The 25,368-nt window shown below is 39.2% G+C and overlaps 1 protein-coding gene across 1 annotated transcript in view; it reads right to left on the reverse strand.

Annotated features, from left to right (window-relative positions):
* Window positions 1–14,452: 14,452 nt before the first annotated feature.
* Window positions 14,453–25,368, reverse strand: part of LOC148033488 (phosphatidylinositol 4-phosphate 5-kinase 9-like) — a 33,728-nt gene continuing 22,812 nt past the window's right edge. The window contains exons 8-9 of the mRNA XM_087681426.1: window positions 15,666–15,813; window positions 14,453–15,489 (exon numbers count right to left, since the gene is read on the reverse strand). Coding sequence (XP_087537552.1) covers window positions 15,219–15,489; window positions 15,666–15,813 — 419 coding nt within the window. The 3' untranslated portion in view covers window positions 14,453–15,218. The remainder of the gene's footprint in view (window positions 15,490–15,665; window positions 15,814–25,368) is intronic.

A 25,368-nucleotide genomic window follows, 5' to 3' on the forward strand; every position in this document is an offset into this window, starting at 1 on the left:
CATAAATTTGATCATAGCTAACCAAGAGAGGTATGTCTATATTTTCTTAACAAAATAAAATGCATTTTCTCTAAGAATTAGCATTGACTTTGCTTTGCTAGTCACACCATGGGCAACGTTGGGAAAGTTCTTCTACTTCCAAATATGAGATGAAAGTTCTCTTTGGTAAGCATGGATTGGTATATTAACATGTTCACATTTGCATCCATTCCAAATAATCACTAAATATATTTGTTTATACATGGCTCTAGCAACCTCATTAAACATTGGTTTAAAAATAAAAACTCATTATTTAAAAATACACATTTGTGGATTATTTATTGTGGTGGGGCAAGAAGGGATATTGATTGGTGAAAACAAGTATAAATTCGATGCTCAATCAATATGCTTAATAAGAGAGAGCGAGAGAGACTATAATCTTGGTCTCTCATTGTGCATGTCTTTGCTAACTTGACATCATGTTGTTGTAATATTCATATTCATAGGCTATAAAATATAGTTATACTTCTTTGACTAATCATATGTGTGTGCATGTGTGTATGCACGTACTAAAACTTCCAATATACACACACAAGTACATGCATACATACATATGTATATATATTAATGAGAGAGAGGGAGAGAAAGAGAGAGATTTTTAGTGACAACAGTTTTTGAATAAGAGAAAGAGATAAGGTAGACACATCCTGTAGGAAAAGCATGAGTGACACAACATATAGAACAAAGCTTCTCAAGATCAAGCGCGTGCGAAACGTGAGCTTTTTTTGGCAACCTCAAGTTTTATTCCACATAGTCCGCTTGGTCCTGTTTTTCCTTTGGGCATATATCAAGCACCAATGCTGCTCTGCCACACTGCGGCCGCCACCACCACCACCACATCTTACTCTCCCCCTCCTCATTAGAGCCACAACCAATTCTCCTCTCTCTCTCCTCATATGTTGGGGACCAACCACTGACATCTCACTCCCCTTCAATAACATTACCACTACTAGCCCCGCCACTACACCACCACATCTTACTCTCCTCCTCCTCATCAGAACCACAATTCTCTCTCTCTCTCTCTCTCTCTCTCTCTCTCTCTCTCTCTCTCTCTCTCTCTCTCTCTCTCATATCTTGGAGACCCAAAACATGCATCTCCCTCTCCTCCTTCCCCTCAGTAACACCCTCTCTCTCTCTCTCTCTCTATCTCTATCTCTCTTTCTCTTTCTCTTTTTTACCTCCAACTCTCTCTCTCTCTCTCTCTCTCTCTCTCTCTCTCTCTCTCTCTCTCTCTCTCTAACAACACATTAGTAGTTCTCTCTCGTTCATTGCTTTACATCACTACATTAAGCTTGTGTGATTATTTTTTATAATAGTATCATAATGTTAGTGGTTGAATTACACATATACAAGCGATATCACACTCTGTATGCATTCACATCTCCCCTCTCCCAATTATTTGTATATATGTTATAATTACATTATGATATATTAGTACTTCTATTGTGCACATATAAGCAAAACCACATGCACTTACACATTCCTCTCTCTCTCTCTCTCTCTCTCTCTCTCTCTCTCTCTCTCTCTCTCTCATATGTTGGGGATCCAAGACATCCATTTCCCTCTCCTCCTTCTGAATAACAACCTCTCTCTCTCTCTCTCTCTCTCTCTCTCTCTCTCTCTCTCTCTCTCTCTCTCTCTCTCTCTCTCTCTCTCTCTCTCAATTTATTTATATCACTAGATTAATCTTATGTGCTTATCTTTGATAATATTATCACAATGTTAATAGTTCAATTATGCATGCATATGAGATATCACACTACATATACATTCACATCTTCCCTCTCTTCTTTGCACATATTTTATAATTACATCTTGATGTGTTAGTACTTTAGTTATGTACACGCGAGCAAACTGTAGACACATCCACTTATACTTGCACATTGCTCTCTCTCTTCCTCATTTGATTAGGCTTACATATAGATTGAAGTTATGCATTCGTTTAAAATAGACCCTTGCAAACAATTGCTTCACAATCTCTGTAAAATATAGCTATGTATCATTTCATTACTTGTAACTGTTATTCCTTTCAAGAATTCTTCATTATAAACTCCAAACTTCAACAATCAAATATTTTAATATACTGATATATTTCACATTATATTGCATGAACTTACTACAAAAACTACCAAAAAAAATTCTAAATCCACAAATGCATTTGCAAGTTAGTGAACTATTATATGCAAAGCAAATGAACATATTTTTTGTCGAACATGTGTTGCTAACAAATAGCTCTCTCTCTCTCTCTCTCTCTCTCTCTCTCTCTCTCTCTCTCTCTCTCTCTCTCTCTCTCTCTCTCTCTCTCTCTCTCTCTCTCTCTCTCTCTCTCTCTCTCTCTCCTTGTTTGCAATATATAAACATTTGTGCAAGCACTCCAAGTCAATAGAACTTGTATTACATTATTGGGTTGTGACATGTGTTCCAATGAATAATTCTCTTTATCGATATATAGTTCTCTCTCTCTCTCTCTCTCTCTCTCTCTCTCTCTCTCTCTCTCTCTCTCTCTCTCTCTCTCTCTCTCTCTCTCTCTCTCTCTCTCGTTTGCAATACAAAAGTATTTCTGTGAGTACTTTAGGTTTGATAAAACTTGTTTTACATTGGATTATGACATGTGTCGCAACAAATAGTTCATTTTTTACTTGTAAATAGTTCTCTCTCTCTCTCTCTCTCTCTCTCTCTCTCTCTCTCTCTCTCTCTCTCTCTCTCTCTCTCTCTCTCATATTTACAATACAAAAAATATTCTGCAAGCAATATGGATCTAGATTCACATTATGGTGATCTCTGGCAAGTGTACTATTGTTTCACAAATTGACAGATAATGACAGTAAAAGATTATCATAAATTTAATCATAGCTAACCAAAGCGAGATATGTTTGTATTTTCTCAACAAAATAAAAAGCATTTACTCTAATAATTAGCAAACTCTTTGCTTTGTTGGTCACACTATGGGCGACATTGGTTATTCTCTTTTCAAATATGAGATATAAGTTTTCTTTGGTAAGCATGGGTTGATGTATAAGCATATCTTCATTTGCATCCATTCCAAATACTCACTAAATATTTTTCTTTATACATGGCTCTAGCAACCTTATTAAACATTAGTTAAAAAATAAACACTCATTATTAAAGCTTGCACACTTTTAGATTATTTATTATAGTGGCAAGAAGGGATATTGATTGGTGAAAACAAGTATAAATTCGATGCTCAATCAATATGCTCTGTGTCTGTGTGTGTGACCATGATCTTGGTCTCTCATTGTGCATGTCTTTGCTAAGTTGACATAATGTTGTTGAAATATTAATATTCATAGGCTATAAAATATAGTTATACTTCTTTGAACTAATCATATGTGTGTGCACATGTTAAGACTTCTAATATATACAAATAAATATATGCACACATACATATGTATATATATTAATGAGAGAGATAAAAACAAGTTCTTAATGAGACACACACATATACATGCCTGCATGCATGCACACACACATACACATAGAGAGAACAATCAAGGTAGGTTTGTCTAGTGTATATTAGAGAACTAAAGACACTTATTGCTCATATAAACTCTAATCCACCTTAACTAAGTAATTCATCAATGGTTTGTCTAGTCTTTAAAATAAAAACTATATTCTAGATACTTTGAATGTAAGGAATTTCAATGGAAGGGTTTTAGGACTCAATGGAGAAGAGAGGGAGGACAGACAGAGAGATAAAAATAACTTTTGGATGAGAGAGAGAGAGAGAGAGAGAGAGAGAGGAGATATAAATAATTATTGACGAGAGACAAGAAAGATGTCTTTTTAAAAATCATTGATAAGAGAGAAGATAAATAAATGTGAAAAATAGTTTGGATAGAGAGATATCTTTTTCAAAGTAATGTAGGAGAGGCCCAAAAGTAGTATTGTAGTATTATAAGAAAGAGTGCTAGAAAAAGAATTCCTTCTTTGGCTTCAAATTTTCTAGCACTCTCTCTTATAATACTACCTTAGACCCTCTCCTACATTAATAGCCTTGGATCTTTACACACCTGCACACACACACACACACACACACACACACTCTCTCTCTCTCTCTCTCTCAATACTACAATATTATCTTTTGACTTTTCTTACATATTAATAGCTTTGAATTTTTATCAAAACACACACACACACAAAATCTCTCTCTCTCTCTCTCTCTCTCTCTCATGTGGCTTAAAAAAAATCTAGCAACTCTCTCCTATAACATCACAATACTACCTTTGAACTTCTCCTATATTAATAGCTTTGGATCTTTTTTTAACACACACACACACACACACTCTCTCTCTCTCTCTCTCTCTCTCTCTCTCTCTCTCTCTCTGTGCACATGTGTGTGTGTGTATGTGTGTGGCTCCCAAAAATTCTTTTAACTTTCTCTTACAATTCTACATTTGGGCCTTTCTTATACATTAATAACTTTGTATCTTCAACACACACACACAGTGTATGTGTGGCTTGAAACAATTATAGCAAATCTCTCCTATAATAATATAATACTACCTTTGGGCTTCTCTTACATTAATAACTTTGGACCTTTATGAAAATACACACACACACACACACACACTCTCTCTCTCTCTCTCTCTCTCTCTCTCTCTCTATAAGTGAGATCAAAATCCTCTATTTAAAAGTTTTTAGCTCAAGTACAATTAGACTAAAAAGTCACATTTTGATTATAGTTTTAATAGTATAAAACTTTTTAAAATATTTGATAAGGTTTTTATTTTTCCAAATACACAATGCAAAAGACAATAGCCATTGTATGTTATGTTAATTATTAGTTTTTTATGTTAGGAGAAAAAAAATTTCCAAAAGAGAGGATTGTTTTTTGTTCATAAGGTCCAAACTTTTCAATATGGTTCATTCAAAAAGTCTCAATTTACTATGTCTCACATTAAAGCATATCATAAATATACACATAATTTGATCTTCCTAGCTAATAATTATTTTTTATCTCTTCTCTCTCATCAAACATTATTTTAAAGCTTTCTTTTCCTCTTCTCTCTCTCTCTCATATATATATATATATATATATATATATATATATATATATATATATATATATATATATATATTCTCTTCTCTCTTGACTCTATTGAGTCCTAATGACTTTAGAGAGAGAGAGAGAGAGAGAGAGAGAGAGAGAGAGAGAGAGAGATTATCTGACTTGCTTTGACTTTTTTTGGGTCGAGAAGGGGGTTCCTAGAAACTTGTCAAGAAGAGGATTGCTTGCAACCCATTTTTTAGATTTTTTTTTTCACAAGTCTCCTCCATCATTTCTTTGAGGGGACTTGTGAAGTTTTTTTCCGCGGAATATATATATATGAGAGAGAGAAGAGGAAAAGAAAGCTTTAAAATAAGGTTTGATGAGAGAGGAGATAAAAATAATTAACATACAAAGCATATTGAATGAGCATCGAATTTATACTTGTTTTCACCAATCAATATCCCTTCTTGCCACCATAATAAATAATTCAAAAATGTGTAAGCTTTAATAATAAGTGTTTATTTTTTAACCAACGTTTAATAAGGTTGCTAGAGCCATGTATAAAGAAAAATGTTTAGTGAGTATTTGGAATGTATGCAAATGAAGATATGTTTATGCATCAACCCATGCTTACCGAAGAAAACTTGCATCTCATATTTGGAAAGAGAAGAACTTTTCCAACATTGCCCATCCAACTTTAATGTGACCAGCAAAGCAAAGGCTTTTCTAATTATTAGAGTAAATGCATTTTATTTTGTTGAGAAAATAAAATATATCTCGCTTTGGTTAGCTATGATTAAATTTATAATAATCTTTTATTGTCATTATATGTCAATTTATGAAACAATAGTACACTTGCTAGATATCAACATAATATGAATCTAGATCCAAATTGCTTGCATAAATTATTTTGTATTATAAATATGAGAGAGAGAGAGAGAGAGAGAGAGAGAGAGAGAGAGAGAGAGGGAGGGAGAGAATTATTTACAAGAAAAAAATGAACTATTTGTTGCGACACATGTCATAATCCAATGTAAAACAAATTCTATCAAACCTAGAGTACTCGCAAAAATACTTTTATATTGCGAGAGAGAGAGAGAGAGAGAGAGAGAGAGAGAGAGAGAGAGAGAGAGAGAGAGAGAGAGAGCGCTATATATCGGTAAAGAGAGAATTGTTCGTTGGGACACATGTCATAATTCAATAATGTAATATAAGTTCTATCGATTTGGACTGCTTGCACAAATGTTTCTATATTGCAAACATGAGAGAGAGAGAGAGAGAGAGAGAGAGAGAGAGAGAGAGAGAGAGAGAGAGAGAGAACTATTTGTTGATACACCTTTCATAACATAATATAATACAAATTCTATCAATCCATAGTACTAGCACAAATTATTTTTGGGTTGCAAAAGAGAGAGAGAGAGAGAGAGAGAGAGAGAATGTGTATTGTGTGAGAGGAGAGAAATAGAGAGAGACAAAGAGAATGAACTACTTACACGTAGAGAGAGAGAGAGAGAGAGAGTGTGTGTGTGTGTGTGTGTGACTGTGACTGAGTGAGTGAAGGTGGTGGCAAAGGTAGTGATGGTGGTAGAGCTAGCGATTACAACAGTGGTGATGACGGTGATAGTGGTGGCGGCAGTGGTAATGGTGGTGGTGGAAGTGAAAGTGGAGGTGGATACATCTAAGGCTGGAATAAGTGAACTATGTGGAATAAGAATAGAGGGGTTGCCAAAAAAAACTCACTCAAAAGCTCGCTCAAAAAACTCGCTTCTTGCCCTTCCCCCTCAAGATCCATCAATATCAATGGCCCATGCCTGTCACGATCCCTTCAGCATCAGCCGTCACATCTCCCTTCCTCTTCAACTAACCTAACATACTTTGAGTCTCTCAATCCCGCTACCTTGCCCAAGTAACATCTTTTCTATCACACCACACTATCCAGCCCTAACAAACTCCCTCATCAAGCACCCCAGAGCCCTTCACTAGTAGTAGCACCATACCCGCAAGAAGAAGACAAAGAAATAGGCCCACAATTTTTGGACAAATAGAAATTTTTGTAACATTTTATGTTGTTATTTTTATAAGAGTCAAGCTCACTCCCATGCAAATTGTATTTAATCAGCTAGCATCACAATTGCAACTTGTGTCATGTCTTTTTTCATGAAGACTAAGATTTGGTTGCATGTAAAAAGATCCATGACCAACTAGAAGGACTATAAAAGGGGAAGGATACCCAAGGGAAATGGGGAATCCCTAACCCTAATTTTCATGTATTTAAAGAATGAGAAAGAATTGAATAGGCTAGTCATGCATGTGCATACTTTGTGTGCTTTCCCTCTTGCTTTTCATTGTGATAGAGGGGGAGAGTGAGAGTTTGAGAGAGTTGAGAGGAGAGAGAGAGACTGAGGATGAGGGACCATGTGGGTGGACCCTCCTTCTTCCTCTTAAGTACTCTCATACCTATGTTCATGCTTCTTCCTTGCATGCTAAGGCTGTACAGAGTTGGAAACAAAGGAGCACATTCATGGATCATGGAGTTTCATGAGTGCATTCTTCATGCTTGAGGAAAGGCCATGCAAGATCACTACAAGCAAATCTTGGTATCTATAACTCATACAAGAAGCCATGCAAGCTCACTACAAGAAAATATTGGTGTCTATAATGCGAACCAAAGGCAAGGTGAGAGATAGTCATTGTCATTCGTGGTTGAATCTCTTGAACAAATAAGAGGGTGTCCAAAGTCCCATTATTGAGCTCGTGTAGCACAACACTTTCACACAATGTTGAGAGATAGATTGATGCATAAACTACATGTTATAGTAGTGCCTAGGGAGATGAGTTGGAGTATTTTGGCATTGTATAAGAGGGTTGTTGGTAGAGTATAGTCAGTTGAACACCACCACTGGGGTGAAGCAGGGATGCCCTCTCTCTCTAATACTATTTGGCCTATACATTGATGGGATTGTTGACTACATATCCTAAGGGGAGATGGAGGAGCTCCACTAGTTGGCACTTGGATACCTCTCCTCTTATATGCAAATGATATTGTATTGGTTGATTCCCCAAAGGGACTACAAAGACATTTGGATGCACTACACTGTTATGCATTGGATAGTGAGCTCTTAGTGAACCTTGGTTAACCAAGTTGATGGTGTTTAACACTACACCATAGTGGGCCAGAAGCTTAGGATCTAAACTCACATATGAGCGAGAGGATTTGGAGTATGTAGATTCATATACATATTTAGGGATGCTATTTACAAGTTCCACTTTCTCTATGGGGAAGGCAACAATACTAGACTAACACTAGGATATGCATCACTAGAGGACATGCTCAAAGGTGCAATTTCAAGAACCTAGCACTAAGATGTGGTTCTTTGATGCATTTATCATATCCACATTACTCTATGGAGTATAGGTATAGGGCCCTAATCTTAATCACCATAGCCAATCAAATTGCACATATGATGGATGGAGGTCGATAGAGAGGCCACTTGTATTCATGATTTCTAGGATGATCAATCATTGTAAGGCCACGATACCACACATGAGATCATTAGAGCTAAAGATAATGGATACATTGATTGTAGTAGAGGCCCTCACCCAATCAGTCACATATGTATATAGCATGTGGGATCTACCTAGAGATAGATATGCATGGCTCCCTCTTGAGTCTTCTCAACAGCGTGCCAAGGAGGTTGACACTTTGTGTTGGTATGCACAAATGTTAGCTTGCCTTGAGTTATAGGGCTTTATCATGAACATATTATCCTGCTTCCAATACTCCCTTGATGCACCATCACTTAGGTTGATGCACCATCTCTCTCTCTCTCTCTCTCTCTCTCTCTCTCTCTCTCTCTCTCTCTCTCTCTCTCTCTCTCTCTCTCTCTCTCTCTCTCTCTCTCTCTCTCTCTCTCTCTCTCTCTCTCTCTCTCTCTCTCTCTCTCTCTCTCTCTCTCTCTCTCTCTCTCTCTCTCTCTCTCTCTCTCTCCAATTGTTCATGATATTCTCAGCCACATGCTCACCATTTACTCAACCTTGTCCACCATTTTTTGCAGATCTAAAAAAAACATAAAACCCATAATTTTTTTAAATTTGGGGGTTTTCAAATCTTTTTGCAAATTCTCATCCATCTTGCTCATCTCATCCCCGATTTCAAAGAATTTTTCAATTTCCCACTCTCGTGCTAAGAAATTCGGGGGGGTTTTTTACCAATTTTTAAAACTTGTTGAAATTTCTTTGAAAATTTTGGGCCTTTTGTCCAATTTGAGCTCCCGTGCCACAATCTTCACCAAAATTGCCAACAATGCACAATTTCTTCGACATTAATGAAACAAATTTAGGGCTTCTGTGATTCCTACATTTGGCATGCATCCCAAGGTGCCTTGGAGTTGCTAGTTACTATCAACACGCATCCTGAGTGACACTCCATCAGATTTTTAGGCTATAAGTATAAATCTTTGAAATTTCTCAAAACTTGTTCACCAAAATTTGGTGCTTTTGCATGGCACATATCCCAAAGCACATTACGTGCAAAAATAGCATTATTTTATTGTTTATGTGACATTGGATAGAGAAATCACAATAGATCTAAAAATTACTGTGAAAAATTGGGGATTTTCAACATTAAGTTGCTGCATTTTTTGTTAGGCATGCATATCGATGCATATACAATTATACATCACTTAATTGTTGTAAATTGTACTTTAGGTGTTGTTTATGCAGTTTGGGCACATTCTTCAAGAAGAGAGAGAGCTTTGATAGTTTTGTACTTACTTTAGTATCCCGTGCTGGGATTTTGATACTCAGTTTTAGACTTCAATTTTGGAAGTGTTTGGCTGTTGAGTTTGTTCATAAATTGCAGAAATGTCAAATCACAAAACCCAAGATCAAAGAAACATTTTGGGAGTGCTCACTCAGGAGGACAAACTAAATGGCCCTAATTATTTTATACGGAGTTTTATGGTGTGCAATCTTCTCATCACAAAGGATATATGGGATTATGTTACAAGTGATTTGCTAAGACTGAGTGAGCTTTCTTCTTAAACACCTCAATGTGGTGCTAGAGGACAACTAGCTACTCCTACTATTGCTCCAATTGCTACCCCTACTCCTCCTACAGCTCATCAGAAAAGATGGGACTCAAAAGATGCGCATGCTTTGTTATAGATTTCCTTGCTAGTTAAGAGAGCCATCATACCTCATATACAGACATGCAGGACTTCTAAAGCAACATGGGATATTTTGGAGTGCATGTTTGCAACTCTTAATGAAGCCAGAACCTCCTACTTATGGAGAAAATTGGCTAATGCACATATGGATCAGGGTGAGAGCATGACTAATCACCTGACACACTTGCAAGATATCCATGAGCAACAGTTGAATATGATGAGGTTATTTTGGATGCGGTGATTGTAAATGTCACTCTAAGGCCTCTTATTACAAGAGGAATAGAATCATAGAAATATTGCTATGAGTTTAGGGGATGTTGCCATGCTCTCTAAATATAAGGGCAAGGGTAAAGTGAAGCAATTTGTAAAAAATCAGCAAAAGATTGATTTGGGACAACAATCAAACAAGGCTACCCAAGAGATAGAGAAGACAAAGAAAAAAGGGAAATGCCACCACTACAAGAAACCATGACATTATATTGATGAATGCAAGAAAAGGTTAGCCAAGGAGAAGAAAAAGGACTCTGGTTTGGCTATTCAAGAGACATTTGCCACACTCGATCTTTAGATGGGGATGCTACAACCAACTTTGTAGAGGAGGACTATGCTTTCTTGACATGTAGTTATAACACATCCATGGCTAATAGCGCATTTAATGCTATTGAAATGTAGCATACTTGGTATTTTGATAGTGGGACATCCATGCACATCACTTCATGGAAGTGTCTGTCCACATCTTTGCATTCAACCTTGCAAGAAAGCATATTGTGTGTGCCAATAATGGCAACTATGATGTATCTAGCATTGGTTCAGTGTTGATCACTACTGTAAATGGTTCAAGTTTCATGCTTCTTGATGTTCTATTTGTTCTTGGTATCTCAAAAATAACTTATTGTCCATTTCAGATTTTAATAAGGATGGATTTCAGGTCATCTTTGAGAATGACAAGTGTATTGTCATAGTAGACAGAGAGATGGATTATGATGTTTGATTGTCATGTACCTTGTTAAAGGGCCTGTTTTTGTTGAACACATATGAGAGAAGTTCTCATGATGCTCTATTAGTTAGCTTTCTTACGCTCGCAATGCAAAATGCAGAGCTTTGGCACACTTGCAATGGTCACATGAGCTTTTGGCAATCTCATGACTCTCGAGAGGTGTCAAATGGTAGATTCTTTACCTACTTTGGATACTTCACGTCCCCAAGCTTATGAGGGTTACATTCTTGGGAAAATGCATAGCTTTTCTTTCAAGAAGGATGGTGCAGTGTGTGCTATCCAAAAATTACAACTCATACACTCTAATGTGTGTGGTCCTACGAGGACTAGAGCACTTGGTGGTCATTTGTATTTTATTATATTTAGCCATGACTACTCTAGGTACACTTGGGTATATGGTTTGAAGGAAAAATCTAATGTATTTATGAACTTCAAACATTTACTTGCAAAATTGAAAATAGAAATAGGTCTAAAGGGTGCAAACTCTACACATGGATAGAGGGGGAGAGTATATGTATCGTGCATTTGAGACATTTTTGCTTGAGCATGATAACATTGCACATCAAGCCACTATGAGGATGACACCTCGATAGAATGGAGTGGCTAAAAGAAAGAATCACACCCATAGAGATGGCTAAATGTATGCTTAAGTGTAAAGGGCTATAGTGCAAGTTTTGGTTACAGGGTATTAAGTGCCAAATCATGTTTTGAATCATGCACCCACAAAGGCCCTAAAGACTATCACACACCTTGAGGCTTGGAATGGCAAGAAACCAAAGGTTGATTGCTTTCAAGTATTTGGATGCATAGCTTATGTGTATGTACCGAAGAAGCTTCATGGCAAGGTCGATGATAAGGCCATAAAATGCATTTTTATTGGCTATAGTTCGGAAAGCAATAGCTATTGCTTGTATGATCCACACATGAAGAAAGTATTTGTCAATATAGGGATGTGATCTTTGCTCAAAATGTAATATTTTTGCAAGATCCGTTTGAAATGCTAGCCACCTATGACTTAGATGATGTATTTGAAGGCCTTCTACCACTTTCTTGGGGGTCCTGGCATGCTAAAAATGGCTGAACAAATTTATTACCAGTTGTTGCTACACCACATGAACATGTAGTAAAACAAGAAAGGGCTACTATATATGCACAAAAATAGTCCTAAGATGGTTGTTACAGACTCTCCACGAGAGTTAAATAAATGCTCCCTTACCTCAGCACACTAAAAGGGCTGCTAAACATGCAATATACCATGTAGGGGGGCTTGTTTGGCTACTTTTTGAAAGTAGATGATTCTTGTGACAAATATGCATTTATGAGCTCACTATTAGATGGCGACAAGTCTACTTCCTTTGAAGAAGCCAAACAAGATGTACATTGGATGTAGGCCATGCAAGAAGAATTCAATTCTATTGCCACCAATCATTCGTGGAATCTTGTTGAGTCGCCCCATGGCAAGAAGGCTAGCGAAACCAAATGGATTTATAAACTAAAGCACAAGGTTGATGACACTATAGACAGATATAAAGCACATTTGGTAGCCAAGGGATATGTATAGAAAAAGAGTATTGATTATGAGGAGACATTTGCTCCTACATCCCATATGAGTACAATTAGTTGTATGATTGCAATGGTTGCACATTATGGATACAAGGTATACTAGTTAAACATCAAGATGACATTCTTGAATGGTGACCTACATGAGGATATTTATGTATCAATCTTCAAGGTTTGTGGTGAAAGATATGAGTACATGGTTTGCAAATTGCATAAAGCTCTTTGTGGTTCAAAAAAACAAGCTCCTCATGTATAGTATGCTAATATTGATGCTTATTGGGCCAACATTGAGTTAACAATTTATCCAATTGTACACTCTACATGGTTTGCAAGTTGCATAAAGCTTTTTGTGGTTTAAAACAAGCTCCACATATATGGTATGCTAAGATTGATGCTTATTGGGCCAGCATTGGATTCACAAATTGTCCAACTGTACCAACTCAACACTAAGAATGAAGGGAGAGAGACCATTTGGTTATCATTCTATATGTAGATGATATGCTGCTCACCCAACTAAAAGAGCATAAATTTGTATATTTCAAGGTTGAACTTAAATATACTTTTGGTATGTTGGATATGAATTGTTTATAATACTATTTGGAGATTATATTCACCCAAAATTGATATAACATCATCATGTCAAAATAACAGTATGTGGATAAGCTTTTGTATAGATTTAATATACAAGATTATAAGCCTAGTGCACTTCTATGGAGCCTACACTCAAGCTGTCCATGTATAATGGTGAAGAGATATCTAACGTTGTGATTTATAACGAGGCTATTAGCTGTTTTATTTATCTTTGCATCACGTCATCCTGACATATAATATGCAATATCTCATGTAAGCATGTCTACCCACAACCCATAGACAATACATTGGCAAACTGTCAAGCTGATCTTCTTTATTATTTCTCAAAGAGGAAGACTTGTAATTATAAGCTTACAAGGATTGAGATTAGACTGATAATTCAAACACTAAAAAGTCTACTAGTGGACATTGTTTCTTTCTGCGCCATTTAAGCATTTCATAGATAAGTAAAAACTATCCTACAGTGACTACCTCGTCTTATGAGGCTAAGTCTACACCACAACAATGAAATGTGTATGGTTGCATGCATAGATTGTTGGCTTCTCTATAGATTTCTTTGAAGGGTTCTCCATACATTTTTTTTGACAATCAATGTGTTATTACAATGATACAAAATCTTGTGTTTCATGCATAGGAAACACATTGAGATACATTATCATTATGTCAAATAGAGATGTTATGTAGGAGAGATCAGTTTGATATATATCCCTACACATGCGATTATTACAGACATTTTCACGTCCCTACAAGAAGTTTGAGGCTTTTCTAAAGTCCTTCAACTTGCTATCCTTTGGTGATTGATCTCCCTATACTTTTACCACATTGACACTACAAGAGGAATTTCAAGATTTGCCAATTCTATGGGCAATGATCAATGTCTTAATTATTTGTTTTGTAGTGTGAATAAAACTACATTAATAAGTTGTGTCACCACTACTAGAGTTAGTTTTATTAATCTAGAGGTACCATGCTGATTAGAAAAGCTTATGAAACTTTTTGTTAAGTCAAATTTTGACACTTGTAAAGTAGAACATCCTTGACATCCAAAATTTTTAACCAAGGGTGTGAGGCTAGTAGAAGTTGTAGTGGGTCGAGAGAAGGAAACTATATTTTGGCTTTCAAATGAAAACTACACACATTGGATTATGGCCCTTTTCTTGTTCCTTCCGCGACTTAGTGCGAAAACTACATACATTGGATCAAAAGCGGTTTTTGAAAACACCAAGGAGATGTGAACAAAGGCGAGATTCCTCTACTCCAATAGGCTGTTGACATGTGGCCAAATGGAGCTAGGAGATTGGTCCCTTCCATTCAAACGAAGGAATTTCTGCTGGTAAGCCTTAATCTAAGGAGGCTACGAAAAAAGATGCTAACAAATCACTATTTTACCACGCATGAGAGAGAGAACAGCCCTCGTGTGCGTGGTCTATCACGAGAGACTCAATAAGAGATAGCAAGTACGTTCACGTGAGACAAGCCGAAGGTCTCACTTGTTTTGCGACTGATCATTGTACATTGCAAGGACAATTCCTTCCTATGTCACGGACCCAGCTTGTTATTTGGATGCTTCAAGGTCGAAGATGGAGATGGCCTATGGCGTGATCTTTGGTACTCACAATAGAATACACTCTGACAAAATTGCTACCTTCGGAGGGAATTGCAGGTATCGCATGGCCGTTTTACAATGGCTTTTGAGGTGCCAGCAATTTTTGGCATGGCCGGTTTGCAATGAATTTTGAGTCCCAGCAGCTTCGGCATGGCCAACTTCATGTCAGGATGAGTAAGTCCCAAATTAGGGCTTCACCCTTGCCATGGCAGGCAGTGGCAAAAACACAGGCCTCCCAAAAAAAGCTTAGTACGAGGCCTCAGGGAACACGTTCCTGAGACAGTCCTGAAACCTCTGAGAATACAGGTGAGGATCTACAGCAGATATTGACACTGAATCAAATTGCAGTGATTTGTAGGCATGTTCTATCTTCTTCACCATGTTATACTCTTGCAGGGTGTCAATTATTCCCAGGCATAGAACCACGTCTTCGGTCTCCAAAACACTCTCCGTGTCTGCCACATCGGGTCTGCGGTCTGCTCTAGCCGGCATGTTGACCCCGAGCTGTATGCGCAGTCTGTACAAAACACAAACATCTTCTTCAATTAAGTGTATATTCTTGCATGTTGTTAGATATGAATCTTGCACATACAAGTTTTATACAGTGAATGCTGTGTCTGGGCAGGCCTGCATGCATGTGGAACATTAATGAACATAAAACCGTAGCTTTATATAAAAGAGGGATTAGTTGACCTTGCCGTCCCTGCAAGCAAAAGATCAACTTGTTCATCGCCCGCAACCGCTGCTCTGAGAGAGCTACCTCGAATGTGTGAACCTGAAGTTCTGTCATTTGGTTCATGCGTCACCAGCACTAGACCTTCTGGATAGGCTCCAGCCTCATCTGAAGAACAAAGTAAAAAAATACTACTGGAAGATTCTCTCTCTCTCTCTCTCTCTCTCTCTCTCTCTCTCTTAGCATTGGTAGCTAGGGCATATGCTTTTACAATGCTAAAGTTGACATAGTGAATCATTCTTCAAAATATGCTTTGTGAATGACCTGAAGGGCGAGTTGGTTTATGCCAGCAGTGTGTGTGTGTGTGTGTGTGCGCACGTGCGCGCGTGCCTTTGGTATGAGTTCGAATCGAGTCCCATGGACGGCTCAGTCTTCATCTGCCTCACCCATATGGGGGACTTGGCACCTTAATAAAAATCTAGTATTACAAATAAATATGCTTTTACAATGCTAAGGTGACATGGTGAATCGTTCTTTAAAACATTACTCCTCATCTAACTTTTTCATCTATGTCACGCCTCGTCTGACTGTGATCATGTTAATCCCTCCATTCAATCAAAATCCCAAAAATATCTCTGTTGAAATGGCTTAGTATGACCAAATCAGGCTCACCATCAGATGCAAAGGTTTGTACTTTGTTTTTGTTTGCCAGAAAACAAAAGAAATATGACCCCATTCACACACATCCCCCGCACCCACCCACATGCGCACGCATGCCCGCCCTCACACACACACACACACACACACACAGAGACACACACACACTCTCTCTCTCTCTCTCATATGCCACTCATATCACGTCTGTCTATCACGCACCAGCCTGTCATGCAACAGGTTGAATCGTTGCATTAGACCCCTTTGACTCAGCATCTTTTGTTTTAAGCTGCCTTGCACATGTGCCACTCTTTCAATAGCCAAACACCAATATGCATCTCCAAGCAAGCATTCACACCCCTAGCTTGCACTTTTCAATGTTGGTGGCATAGTTGTTAGGTACAAAAGTTATAGTACGATAAAATACAGTACTAAATGGTACCTTAAGATTTTATAAGGTGTGGTACGATACTAGTACGAAAAAAAAAACTTGATTATTTTGGACTAAAGATAATAGAATAGATATTTCAAGTCTAAATAGCAATGCTATTAGAGTATATAAGATGAATACTTGAGGGTAAAATGCCAAAACCTAATGTTGCATACGCAACATGCGCTATTGCTACCTACAACTTACATTGTTTGAATCTCAAATAACCTAATCTCATGGGAGAATCATATTAATATAAGGAGCATTTAGCTCATCTCCCAAAGTGCAGTTCGAATAGGAAAAGATGTATCCATTAAGTTGGTACCTTATGGTACTAATATGTAAGGTACGGTACCTTTAAGTATGGTATAGTATGAAACCTTTCGTACGTGGTGCTAGTGCAACTATAGTTGAGAGAGAGAGAGAGAGAGAGAGAGACTTGGGGGAGAGAAATAAGAAAGAAAGAAAGGAAAAAAAAAGAAATGAGAAAGAAAAAAAGAAAGTTGTAAGCTTGAAGGAGAGTGGCCAAAAAGTGCCTATTTTTTCGTACTAAATCGTACGGATATGTACTGTACCATACCGTACGGATCAGTTCGTACTAGGTACGAAGACAATCCTAGCTAGGCTGCCATTAATCTCTCTCCTATAGTTGCAACAACAACAGAGGGGTTTGTACAATAGGTTATCTCTTGAGAATCCTTGCACAAGGAGAGACGAAGATAGAAAATACAAATGGGGTGTGGAGTTATTCTAAACGCAAAGGTGCATAAATGCATTGCGCAGGATTTATAAAATGCAGGACTGTGAGTTAGAGATTCTTCAAAGCAAATGAAACATATTTAGATGAAATGTTAGACACCATGTAGGACGTCATGTAGACTCATATAGCACAAAGGCTCTCAAAATGCAAGGAAGAAATAGAGGGACAGATCTATGCAATTCATGTAATGGAAAGATAACATAGAGAAGGGCATGCATGAAAGGAATGTGTCACTACCAAGTTGATAGAACTCATGGAATGCAAAAGATAGTTGTTGACAATGAAGGATGACATGTCAGAAGTCAAAGGATTGAAAGGATTCAAAAAACATGCGGAATCATATGTATGAGAGGAGGGGGGAGATTACCCCAAAGGTACAAGATAAAATAAGAGAGATTCATGTTTACATGCATGTAGGAAAAGAAATAAACTCATGGTTTGAAATGGCAAAACAAATGCAAGCACAAATGAAGGAAACCACACAATTGATTGATGTAGTTAGGAACAAAAAATAACACCCATACACAAGGTAGAGATTATGAAAACCACTCGAGGCAAACCATGGAGTGCACACATTGTAGGTATGTGTGTTGAGCTACAAAATGCACTATAAATTGATTAGCTCTTTAAAACAGCCCCAAAACATGATTATTATTTAAAGTGACATTAAATGACCACTTTCTTAGAGGTGCATGTGTCCCATAAGCCAAACCCTAATTTGGGAGGATCCAATCATCCATAAATAGACAGGTTGCCTGCCACTGGATCCTCCCAAACCCTAATTTGGGAGAATTCAATCATCTATAAATAGATAGGCTGCCCACCGCTCAATCTCATCCCTTGTTTTATTGGTTACCCCAGTTCTTCCTAGCCTATAATCACCAAGCCTCTCATTCAACCTGTAGCCGTGGTCATCTGCAATTATTGCCCTTTAGCTTGTCAACTCCTATAGGTTGTGTTTTGCCCCAGCATGCTAATCATCTATACCAAATCGTGTCCCAACGTGTTAATGCCATCATCATCTACAATAGATCGTTTTTTGTATTTTCAGTTGTCACGAGGACATGAAATTTTATTTGCTTTACTTAACATTTGGATTAATTTTTAATCAAATGTTTTAAGTATGTGTTGTACATGTGAAGTGTAATTCAGATTATTTTACATTTATGAGCCAAGGACTCGAGGAAATCAGTGGATATCAAATGCAAAAGTTGTCTTAAGTAATATTGCATACATACTAGGTGGTATCTGGTGCCAAAAATTGGCCTCAAACATTTTATTAGCCATAAGTGCCTGTTGGGTGACACTAGAGATTTGACATTTAATGGTAGTTAATCCCAATCCGAGAGCTAAAGAAAACTTGGAAACACTTGGCAAATGAATTGGCCTAGCCAATTTAATTGTTGGTTGGTCAGTCTAAGTTTTTGGATACTAAAATAATTATTAAATTAATTTTTAAAAATTTAAAGATGAAAATTAATGTAATAATGTAGATAATGCTGAAAAATGGGATTACAAGGCAACAACTTGACAAAACTTGCCCTTGCAAGTAAAAAATATATTTTTGAGGAACAACTACTGCTCAAGGATACTTGGAAGACAATTTAGTCTAGGTAATTTAATTATTAGTTGGTGGAATTAATTTTTTGAGCACTAGAATAATTATCAAAATAATTTTTAAAATTAATTTACTAAGCTAGATAATGCTGAAAAATGAGATTATAATATTATCACTTGGCAAAGCTTGCCCATGTAAGTGAGAAAAACCTTTTTAGGGACTGGTAGAAGTCTATTTCAACCATTGTGAGAGAGAATGAGGCTATTAGAGAGCAAGGAGAGATTGTTGATGTGATTTGCAACCACCAGGGATTAGTCATACAGTATGTGATAGTAGTTTGGAGCCCTCCAAGAATAGGTGATAACAGCCTAAGATCCTTTTGCTATAGATGTCAGTATACAAGAGGGGGTAGCAATCTTTCTAGTGGTCCTATGCTATAGGTGACAACTTGCATGGTTGTTTGAGCAGGGCAACAGTAGCTTTTAAGTGTTTCTTATAATGAAACTCTGGTATTTCTTTCTCTACAGCATTCCCTCTCATTCCCCAGCCATCTTTCAAGTTATCTCGACATTTTCTAGTAGTTTGAGCAATCAGAGTAAGAAAATTTAGTCACTCTCTACTATAAACCCTAATTTATACAAAATTTAGGGTTTGACAATCATCTTAGAATGTATGCTCAAAATAGAGGGCCTAGGACTTGAATTCCAGCTGTTAAAATTAATGAATATTAAGGAGATTCAAGAGGTTAGCCAATCAATACTAGATTTGGGATTGAAATTTTCTTTCAAGGAACAGGATGAAGGCCAATTCCCAAGCAAACCAAGGGGCAAATTGGTTTTGAGGCTTGCTCGTCAATTTTGACAACATGAGGCAGTTCGATTAGGAGAGAAGGTCAAAGAGTCTTAGTTGTACTCCATCCATTTGCAATAAAGGTTAAAGAAATACTACAAGGGGCGCCAATTTTGGGGCCAACAAGGTATCCAATGTCCAAGATTAAAGTCGTAAAGTGTTCATTTTCAGTTACGTGAATTTTGTGCTTGCTGTAATTAGCGCTTAATCACATTATTTACCATCCTATTTGAGGAGAAAGGTTGTAATTAGTGCTGCCCTTGCACCTGGAGGGCTCCAAACTACTGTCACCTTACTGTAGGACTAGTTCCTGGTGGCTGCAAATCACATCAACAACATTTTCTTGCTCTCTAACAGCCTCCTTCTCTTTCGCAATGGCTACTGAAATAGACTTTCATCAATCCCCAAAAAAGTTTTTTCCGCTTGCATAGGCAAGTTTTGCCAAGTGCCAGCCTTGAAATTCCATCTTTCTGCATTGTCTAGCTTGTTAAATTAATTTTCAAAATGTTAATGTATTAATTTTAAAAATAAATTTAATAATTATTCCAATGTCCAAAAAAGTAATTCCATCAGTCAATAATTAAATTAACTAAACAAGAAATAGTGTGGGCACATGGTACCAATCAAGAGGCATTACTATTGCTAAGGAGACTAATTTGAAATTGGTATGACCCACTAGCTAAGATTACTAATAAGATGAAAATAGAGGATGGCTTGATCTTAGTTTGATTGGCATTCGTAGGAGCTTGTAGGGACATTTGGGTTGCTAGAGAAGCTAGTGTTAGTATTGTTGTAGCTAAAAATTTGGCTAGGCCAATTTGTCTCCTAAGTGTCCTTGAGCAATTATTGACCCCGAAACTAGCGTTAATTTAATTAATTAATGCCTAGTCTCTAATGTCACCATTGACATTAGTGGCCAATAAATTGCTCTAGGCCCAAATCTGACACTGGGTACAACCTAGTACACGTTAGACATAACTTATTACAACTTTTGCCTTTGGCATCAACTAATATCTCGAGGTCCTAGGCCCCGCACTATGAAACAATCAACTTGCACCTCACATGTGTTAGCCAGTCATTTCCTGGACAGTGAGTATAGCAGTGCCACGTCAGCACCTACAGTCTTCTATTTTTTTAAGCTATTTATAGCCATCTTGTGGCACACTCCAGCATTCATTATTTCAGATTCTGATCTTGAGATCTGTTGGCTGAGACAAACCATGCTCGAGCTGACGGAGATCAAGATCATCAAGTCGGATACATACGCAAATATTTCCTCTGCCCCCTTGTGTATTTCCGCACTCTTATACAGCAAACTACACCACAGATTTTCTGCGTTTACACTATCTCCTTTTCTTTCTCTCTCTTCTCTCTGTGTTCACTCTCTCTCAGTCTTTGTCCTGCGCTTCCGCATTGCTGCACTCTGACATGGTATCAAAGCAATGAAGATGGATTGACTGAGAGCTGAACCTATCTGAAGAGGAAATTTCAGTGCCACACAAGGCTGCGTTTCCAGGATTCGAGGGCGACCGGGAGGGCTGCGCATCGGATCAAGGCTGAAGCGAGCGTGGGCATGCGGGAAAGGAGTCTAATCAATGAACTTGCTGTAGGTTATTGCTGTTCGAAGGGAAGGAGGGCTGCGTTTAAGGCCTTCCATTGCAGATTTTACCTTTTCATCGCCTCCGACGAGTGAAGAAGGTTTGGGTAGCGGAGGAACCATCCCTAGAAGGCTGTGTTTTCATAGTCAGAGGGGGCTGATTTTGCATTTGTGCAGGTATTACAGGTTAACATGTCTACAGAGACTGAATTGGAGTTCCAGCCGATCATGGACAGGAGGCCGAAGACATGGAGATCACTTTACTGTCCCAATTGCCGCCATGATTCGGTACCTTTTATTCCGCTCTTATTGCATCAGGGCGGGAGTTGACTCTTCGGTGGGAAGAGTTGGTTCCTATGGTCTTGGACCAGGAGGAACAATTGAAGGGACAAAATGCTTCCAAATCGGAGGCATTGGTTGGTTAAGCCTCTCAGAAGAAGAGGAAGGACCAAAAGAAGAAGAAGAAGGACAACAAATCCAAGGACAAGGAGAAGGAATAGACTTGCTATAGTTGTGGAAAGACCGGTCATTGAAAGAAGGATTGCCCCGACAAAGACAAGAAGGACACCAAGAAAAAGGACACGAAGGATTCTGGAGCAGTGGTTGCACCCTCATCAGCTGCTTTTCTACACTCCGCAATCATTGAGGACTCTACACCGAAGACTTCTGATGCTACGATGGCAGCTCCCCAAGCTCGTGAGTGGATCATGGACAGTGGAACCTCCCGGCACATGACTCCTCCCATTGGTGTTGCCCATTTGCGACCTTCGTGTGGGCAGATTCTCATCAGAGACAACTCTTCTGTGTCTATTGATGCACGGGGTGAGATGCAACTTATTTCAGATGGACGTGGTGGTAACCACACCTCTGAGGTGTTGCATATGCCAGATCTGGGGTATCATTTACTTTCGGTCCATAAGATTTGTGCTCTTGGCCTCTTGGCGGAGTTTGACAGTGATATTGTTCGAGTCCTTGATTGTGGATCAAGGAAGATTCTCTCTGTAGGGTATGAGGAGAATGGCGTCTACAAACTGAAATCTTCTTCAACTCTTACTTCTCAGACACAGTCCGAGCTATGGCATGCTCGGTTTAGCCACCTGAACTACGAGTACCTTCAGAAGGCGTCACAAGGGTCATTTGTCCAAGGATTGCCGAACATAATGGTGAGCCATTAGCCATGTGTCTCCTGCATTCGTGTGGGAAATTGCATTGGGATGCGATTCCCACCAAAGCTTCTAGGCGGTCTACTTCACCCATGGAGCTTGTATCTACGGATCTTTGTGGCTAGATGAGGACCGAGTCCCTGAAGGGGAGCTTGTACTTCATGTTGATCGTAGATGACTACAGCAAGATGACTTAGGCCTATTTCTTGACTTTGAAGTCGGAGGCTTTCTCTCACTTCAAGAATTGGCTTCTCTTTGACGAGAACCATTCTGGCCGGTGACTGAAGACCTTGCGTTCCGACAAGGGCGGTGAATTTATGTCTAATGAGTTTGCTCGTTTTTGTGCAGATAGGGGCATTCACTAGAAGTTTGCTAACACCAACGCTCCCCAAGAGAATGGCATTTTGGAGCGGAAGAACCGAAGTGTGATCAAGATGGCGCGCACCATGATGGAGCACCGACAGACACCTCAGTTTCTGTAGGCCGAGGCAGTGGCTACCACAGTTCACATCCTCAATCGATCTCCTACTTCGGCCGTTGACAGGATGACACCTTTCGAGGCTTACTTCAGGACTAAGCCTGATGTCTCTTATTTCAGGATCTTTGGGTGTGACGCTTATGTGCACATTCTGAAGACACAATGTGATAAGTTCTCGACGACAAGTTTTTGTTGGCTATAGCTCCTGGTCCCAAGATTATCGTTTGTTTGATCCCGTCAAGCGGGATGTCTACACGAGCCGAGATGTGCGGTTCGTGGAAGTTCCAACCACAAAGAGGGGTGAGGAGCACCCCGTCCTCGGAGATCCAGGGAAGAGTTGGGCTCTTGAGATAGTTCCTTTGGAGCCAAAGCCTCTTGATGGAGATTCTTCTTCTGATTCAGAATCTTTTCTTCCATTGGTCACCCCCGAGAAGCTTCCGCCGGTGGATGTTCCTAAGCCTTCAGAAGATAGAGAACGACGGGGAGAGGTTCATCCTCCTCCTCGTTGGGCCCGCAACACACTCCGAGATTCAGGGATCAAGGGGGTCCCTGAGGAGTGAGAACTGTAGGATGGACCGCAGCGATCACGGAGGAACCAGGCACATTCTTCAGAGCTTGTTTGCTCCAACTATTGTTTGCTGGCCCGTATTATGCAAGATTGTGAGCCCACTTCAGTGAAGGAGGCTTTGCAGTCTGATCATTGGCGGAAGGCCATGGAAGCCGAGTTGGAGGCTATTGAGAGGAATGGCACTTGGTCTCTTGTGCCTTGTCCCTCTCACAAGAAGGTGATTGGTGTCAAGTGGGTCTTCAAGACCAAGTATCTTAGCGATGGCTCTTTGGACAAGCACAAGGCTTGCCTTGTTGCTAAAGGTTTTGCTCAGCACCCAGGCATTGATTTCCATGATACTTTTTTCCCCACTGCTCGTATGGCGACTATTCGAGCTGTTCTTGCCTTGGCTGGCCATAGGAGATGGCTTGTCTATCAGTTGGATGTGAAGTCGGCCTTTTTAAATGGTGACTTGCAGGAGGATTGAGCAACCTCCTGACTTTGGATCCTCGGATGGGAAAGTTTACAAGTTGAAGAAGACCTTGTATGGCCTCGAGCAGGCTCGCATGCATGGAACGAGAAGATTGACTCATTTCTTCAGTCGAAGTTGGGATATCAGTGTTCTACGGCCGATCCGCAACTTTATGTACACACTTCCGAGGTTGGTCGTGTGTTGTTTGTGTTATATGTTGATGATTTGATTCTGACGGGAGATCATGCACAGAAGGTCCGAGAGACCAATACAGCTTTCCATCAGGCATTCGAGATGACGGATTTGGAGCTTCTTCATTTCTTCTTGGGTCACGAGATCTATCAATCTCAAAGGGGGATTTTCATCTCTTAGCAGAGGTACATTCAGCAGCTCTTGGTGACTTTTGAGATGGAGACTTGTCGGCCCATTACTACTTCTATGGATCCAAATCGGAAGGCCACTTCACACTCAGATTCTCCCGTGATGGATGCTTTACACTACCATCAGTTTGGATCCTTGATTTGGCTCCTCAACACTCGTGTTGATCTTTGTTTTGCTATGGGTCTTTTGGTAGGATTCATGATGGAACCCAAACAGGTGCATTGGCAGGCTACCCTGAGGATTCTTCGGTATTTGAGGGGGACTTCTAACTTAGGGATTTCTTATCCCGCAGATATAGATGCTTCTGATCTGGTTCTTGCAGGTTGGAGTGACTTGGATTGGGCTGGCGATGTGGATCACCGACGATCTACTACAGGCTACTATTTTACCTTGGGTGCAGGTGTTATCTCTTGGAGTAGCGAGAAGTAGCCCACGGTAGCCCTTTCTTCTATTGAGGCGGAGTATCCAGCTGCGTCTTCCACCACATGTGAGGTTGTGTGGCTTCAGAGATTGTTGGCGGAGCTTGGCTGCCCCCAAACTCGTCTTACTCTTCTACAGTGCGACAATGAGAGTTGCATTGCCTTGGTACGGAATCCTATATTCCATGCCCGGACGAAGCACATTGAGATCCAATATCACTTCATTCGAGAGAAGCTTCTGGATGGGACCATTGATGTGGAGTATTGCAAGACGGAGGATAATCTTGCAGATTTGTTTACAAAGGTGCTTCCCCAGGCTCTTCTTCAGCAACATTCTAGATCCCTCAGTCTTTTGACACGTCCAAGATCTGAGAGGGGGTATTAGCTAGTCATTTCCTAGACAGTGAGTACAGTA

This window comes from Lygodium microphyllum, chromosome 7, assembly GCF_053477565.2.
Source record: "Lygodium microphyllum isolate KBCC chromosome 7, Lygodium_microphyllum_v1.1.10, whole genome shotgun sequence".
Classification (NCBI taxonomy): domain Eukaryota; kingdom Viridiplantae; phylum Streptophyta; class Polypodiopsida; order Schizaeales; family Lygodiaceae; genus Lygodium; species Lygodium microphyllum.